The sequence below is a fragment of the Aedes aegypti genome, chromosome 1 (genome assembly GCF_002204515.2).
Source record: "Aedes aegypti strain LVP_AGWG chromosome 1, AaegL5.0 Primary Assembly, whole genome shotgun sequence".
Lineage (NCBI taxonomy): Eukaryota > Metazoa > Arthropoda > Insecta > Diptera > Culicidae > Aedes > Aedes aegypti.
The window spans coordinates 64,268,803-64,274,129 of record NC_035107.1 but is presented as its reverse complement, the minus strand read 5'-3'; the positions used below and the strand labels follow the sequence as shown (position 1 = coordinate 64,274,129).

At 44.4% G+C, this 5,327-nt stretch overlaps 1 protein-coding gene across 1 annotated transcript; it reads left to right on the top strand.

The window, feature by feature from the left end:
* The first annotated feature begins 424 nt into the window (after positions 1 to 424).
* LOC5570770 (transcription factor grauzone) lies at positions 425 to 3,586 on the top strand. The gene is made up of 4 exons (XM_021838232.1): positions 425 to 697; positions 755 to 2,262; positions 2,760 to 3,135; positions 3,193 to 3,586. The coding sequence occupies exons 1-4, from the start codon at positions 569 to 571 to the stop codon at positions 3,343 to 3,345; spliced, it is 2,166 nt and encodes a 721-aa protein (XP_021693924.1). The 5' UTR covers positions 425 to 568; the 3' UTR covers positions 3,346 to 3,586.
* The last annotated feature ends 1,741 nt before the right edge of the window (positions 3,587 to 5,327 follow it).

Genomic DNA, 5,327 nt, shown 5'->3' with positions numbered 1-5,327 from the left:
CGAACCTAACAAAATGAAATTAAATTTTGAAAAGTCCCAAGGGTAGCGTGTTTCACTACATAAGCACGACAAAAAATTAATCACGGATAAGCTTGACAAGGTATAAAATAATAAGCTTCTCAAAGATTAAAAGAGTATTATTTTGAGAAAATAATATATCGTACACTAACTAGTATTTTCGTTTTTCTCCGTGCAATCGAGCAGGAGAGCTGTCAAAACTGGAACATGACGTCACTCTTGTTTACAGGCACTCTACCTGTCACCATTGTTTTCAAGTTTTGTTGAAGAGCGAAAGAGAGATAATTTCGCCGTGAAATGCCAAATTGCGTGCTCGTGTTTTCCCGGGAGGAAAACCCTCTCTAGTATAAAAAATATGGCGTGCATATTTTTTTTCAGTGCATATAAAAATGCATTGCTGTCAAAATGAAATGCATCGTGCGGTGCATCTCGCGAAAGTGTAAACACACCGTGTTTGTTTTCGTAGACTTCCAGACAGATTTTTTCCCAAGAATTTGCTAGATTAAGCCAAAATTTCTATTGTTTTTAGTCACAATCGAGTCAAACGACGATGGATGACCCTTCCGATTTGTCCGATTGCTTCACCTGCATGCGAAAGACGGACAACTTCCTGCGCATCTGTGACGAAGCGAACATCGAAAGCGTCGATCGGATCCTGGCCAGGCATTTCTGGTTCGAGGTGAGTAACAGGAAAACTAAACGCAAACTGGGACTAATGTTTGTTTCCAATTTCCAGCGAAAAGAGTACGAGCTGTCGGTTTTGTGCACCAGCTGCTGGGAGAAGATCGACGAGTTCCACAAATTTTACTGCGAAGTGGCCAATGTCCATCAAGTGGATGCGCTGAATTTCGTCAAAGTCGAAGGCGAGGAGACGAAGAAAAAGCGTGGCCGGAAACGCAAAAAGGCGGTTGAGGAGGAGCAGGAAGATGATGACGAGGAGTGGAAGCCGCCGGCCGTTGATTTAGGGTTTCCCGTTCCAGTGCACGTTAAGCTTGAAGTAACGGAACCGGACCTCGAGGAACGGGAAGTTTTTGCGGTGGAACATCAGCAGATAAAGCGGGAAACTGTGGCAGCAGAGTCGGAGGATGACGATGATGAAAGTGAAGAGGACGACGAGGAGGAATCAGATGAGGAATCGTCGAAGCCGATTGCGGCAAGACGCCGACAGGTGAAGAAACCAAGGCGAAGAGGTCGTCGATCCACTCAGGGACAGAAGGATGCGGTTATTTTACAGCATTTGGAAAAGTTGGGATGCGATCAGTGCAGCGAGGAATTCGATAGCTTCGGAAAGCTGGAAAAGCACTGCCGTCAGGAGCATGATTCGGCGCCCAATGTGGTTTGCTGTAATAGGGCGTATCAGAAGCTGAACGGGCTTTATCAGCATGTGTGCCGGCACAAGAATCTGTTCAAGTATCGTTGCAAGGAATGCGACAGATGCTTCAAGAACGTGGATGGGTTAAACATGCACAATTTGTTGCATCACACGCCGGAAGAAGAGAAACGGTTCAGGTGCCATCAATGTGACACGGCCTTTGCATCGGAACTGCTTCTGACGAGTCACCTCAACTGGCACGCAACCGTGGAACCGAAAAACATCATTTGCCACAAGTGCAATAAGTACTTCACCAACACTAAAATGCTGGAGAATCATACGTTGACTCATCATCCGGAGTTGCTCGATCCGGAAGCTTATCAAACGGAACCGGAAGCCGTCAATTATCTACAAGAGCAACACTCAGTGGATGAATCCCAGATCCCGGATGGAGCTGACTCATCCTTTAAAAAGCCTCAAGAACTAGCCAAGCCAATCCGTCGAAAAACCACCGAAGAATCGGTCGTCGAAGACGACCTAATCCGCAAATACTGCTCGCTAAACTGCGAATCATGTGACTTCATAGGCCCCACCTTCAGCAAACTCCAAGTCCACTACAAAAACGAACACGACGCCCAGGGCTTCGCCGTCTGTTGCGCGCGGAAGTTCAGCAAGAAGAGCCGTCTGTACGAGCACGTTTGCGTCCACGAGAACCCGGACCACTTCAAGTGCCAGGTGTGCGCCAAAACGTTCCAGAACAGCTTCGGCCTGTCGAACCACATGATGTGGAAGCACACGCCCGACTCGGAGAAACCGTTCCGGTGCGACGTGTGCGGCAATCGCTTCTGGAAGGACTACCTGCTGAAGCAGCACATGGAGTACCACCTGGCGCTGGAGGAGAAGAAGTACGCCTGCAAGGAGTGCGATCGGTTGTGAGTATGCCTATTTAGGTTTTGGCTATTCCATGCAAGAATGGCAGGTATCTGGATCATTTCCAAGGATAATCCCAGAAACTATCTTGGAGATTCTACCAGAAAGCCCTCCAAAAAATATTTTAGAAGTTTTTCAAGAGAGTGTCCAGTCTCCCAAAAATATATCCAGTGATTCTTCCTTCGATTTCCCTAGGAGATCCACAAGAATTTTGTTTAAAACATCTTTAAGATCCCAACCAGCAATTTCTTCAGAAGTTCCTCCGGGGATTTCCTTCGATTTTCTTCAAGAATACAACCCGTAATTTCTCTTAGAATACTGGGAAATTACTCCAGAAATTCTCTTGAAAATCATGCGAGAAAAGCAATGTTAGAATCCCGTAGAAATTCTCTACTGAAAACCTCAGCTCAATAATTATTCCAAAATTGATATGATTTTCGACAGAATAACATAACTAACTGCAGTTTAATTTTCTGACTCTGATTCCTATCCGTTACAGCTTCGGGACGAGCCTGCTGCTGAAATCGCACGAGCAAACCGTGCACGGTCTCAGTGCCAGCTGGGTGTGCGACATCTGTGCCAAGGGTTTCCCGCTGAAGTCGGCGCTGGAGTTCCACCGGCAGCAGCACACCCAAGAGGGACGGGCGGCCCAGAAGGCCCAGTGCAAGTACTGCAGCCTGTGGATGAAAAACGTGCGCAGCTTGCGGAGCCATCTGAAGCGCTGCAAGTCCGACCCGGTCAGTTGCGACATCTGCGGCAAGGAGTGCTCCAATGCGTTCTCGCTGCAAAGTCACAAGAAGTTTGTCCACTCGAACGCCCCGATGTACTCGTGCTCGTTCTGTGCGAAACCGTTCAAGCGATTGCTCCGGTTGAGGGTATGTAAGGATCAGTTATGCAACAAACTTCTAACTAGAGTGATCATCAACTTTCAGGAACACGAAGCAGGTCACACCGGAGATCTGTTGTATAAATGTGAATACTGTCCCCGAACGTGTAACTCTAGCTCCAACATGTACACCCACAAAAAGGTTGCTCATCCGGAGCAGTGGGCGGAAAAGGTGGCCAGTCGCTTCCATAAACGGTAGGAAGGCAAGCAACCAAGCAGTCAGTGGGTAAGTCGAATTAAGTCACATTGAGTAGAGTATAGGTAATTTATATAAAGATCTGCTATTGATTGTAAATTACGTGTTGACGGAGCTAGGAGTTTTACTATTGATGACCTTCCCAAGAGATACTCATGAGAGAAGTGTCGATTAGGTGGCCATCTTCATCGAGAATTAATCGAAAAACAGATTTCAAGAAAATGATAACTTTATTAAAACAAAACGATGTTAACACTTCGAACAGATCACGAATGAAAAATTAACTGTACCTGTGTTTTCGATACGCATCCACAATCGTGGAAATCAATCGAAGCAATCCACATCATCGAAAGGACCGAAATGTAGGAAGTGTCACAACTACGGGCACGAAAATAGTACGCTTACTGCACAGTCATGTCTACGTTCGAAACCGCCATTGATGCTGACTAGTACTTCGTTCAGTAGCCACGACTCACATGACACAAAGCAAGGCTCTGTTGCAGAATGTGAAGTCGTCCAGCCTGCTATGAAGATTGAGGGAACAGGAACCGCTGCACTCAAGCCCGTCTGCAAGGATTAAGGAAGCGAAATGTCCTTGAGCGATGTCCACCATGCATCAAGAAGCAATGAGTCGAGACGATTCGGACAGATGGAAGGTTGTATAACGCTCATATGGCGAACGAAACGTGGACCTGGACGGAACTTTCTGAGGGTAGGAAGGCGATCCGTTGCAAATGGATCTACAAAACGAAGTTGGATGCCAATGGAAACCTTAATCGACACAAGGCGCGACTTGTGATCAAAGGGTTTTCGCAACGAAAGGGGGTAGACCTTGACGAAACTTACTTCCCAGCCTTACTTCCATGAGAATCGAGGAGTTCTTTCAGATGCTTGCAGGAGTTCATCATTCAATTTTATTGAAGACTAGTGGTCCCGGCAAACTTCGTCTTGCCATCAAGTAGGCTGTTGAAAAATGCCCTGCAGTACCCCATACAATATGACAGTTCAGTTTTATCCAGTTTCTCCGATTTTACGGCGCTTTTCCTAAGCTTTTCTCACGCACGAACACGTCGCATCCCCTATCGAATCCAACAGTGAAAGCATCAGGTGAGTCTGTAGACGCGTTCTCTAGCTATTTCGTGACATACAAACACCATTCCATTTTTATTTATATAGATTATTTTACTGTCCAGGTTCGCATACTAGGTCCATGTAAACGCTACTGAAATTTTCAGCATGTTTTTAAGCATATACACTAAATAATGCCAGAATGCTAAAATCGTCAATGGCGCTTACATCGGCCTTGCAGTTTAGGAAATACTTATCGAATTTGAAGAAATCTCCATAATAAATTTTGAAAGTTTCCTCAGAGCTATTTCTTATTAAAATCTTAAAAGAATCATGAACGGCAATTTTAGAGGACATTCCTGGAGAAGTATCTGGAGAAATCACTGTTTGAATTCTTGAAGATGCTTAAACAAAATTATTGGTACAAATCCTGGGAAATCGATGAAAGAATCACTGGATGAATGAATAATATCGGAAAAAAATAGGTAAATACCTGAATAAGTTTCAGATGTCTGGTGAATAAATGACTCCTGGAGAAATTCGTGTAAATTCACCCAAATTGTTGTAATAACATAAGAAATTAGAAAACACTTCTTAGAAGTATCCTTAATGAAACAACTGGTCGAATTGTCAGATAAATGTTTATAAACTTTTTATCTGCCTGTTGGTTTCTGTTTATTTGATTCCTGTTGGGTTACGGTTTGGAGCCTAAACTTTTCTTAAGTTGTTATTTTCAAGGTCATTTGTTTTGCTACCAGTTCTTTAGGCATTTATCCATAAAATCCTCTGGGAATCACTTCAGTTTGTGTAGTTCTGCCATTGAAGCTTGCTTGAAAATTCGTAGCAACGTAATCTTGAAAAAGTGTCAAAGATTTCTTTATTTTGTCGGTAAATCTAGATCAGGGCTGTCCAATGTA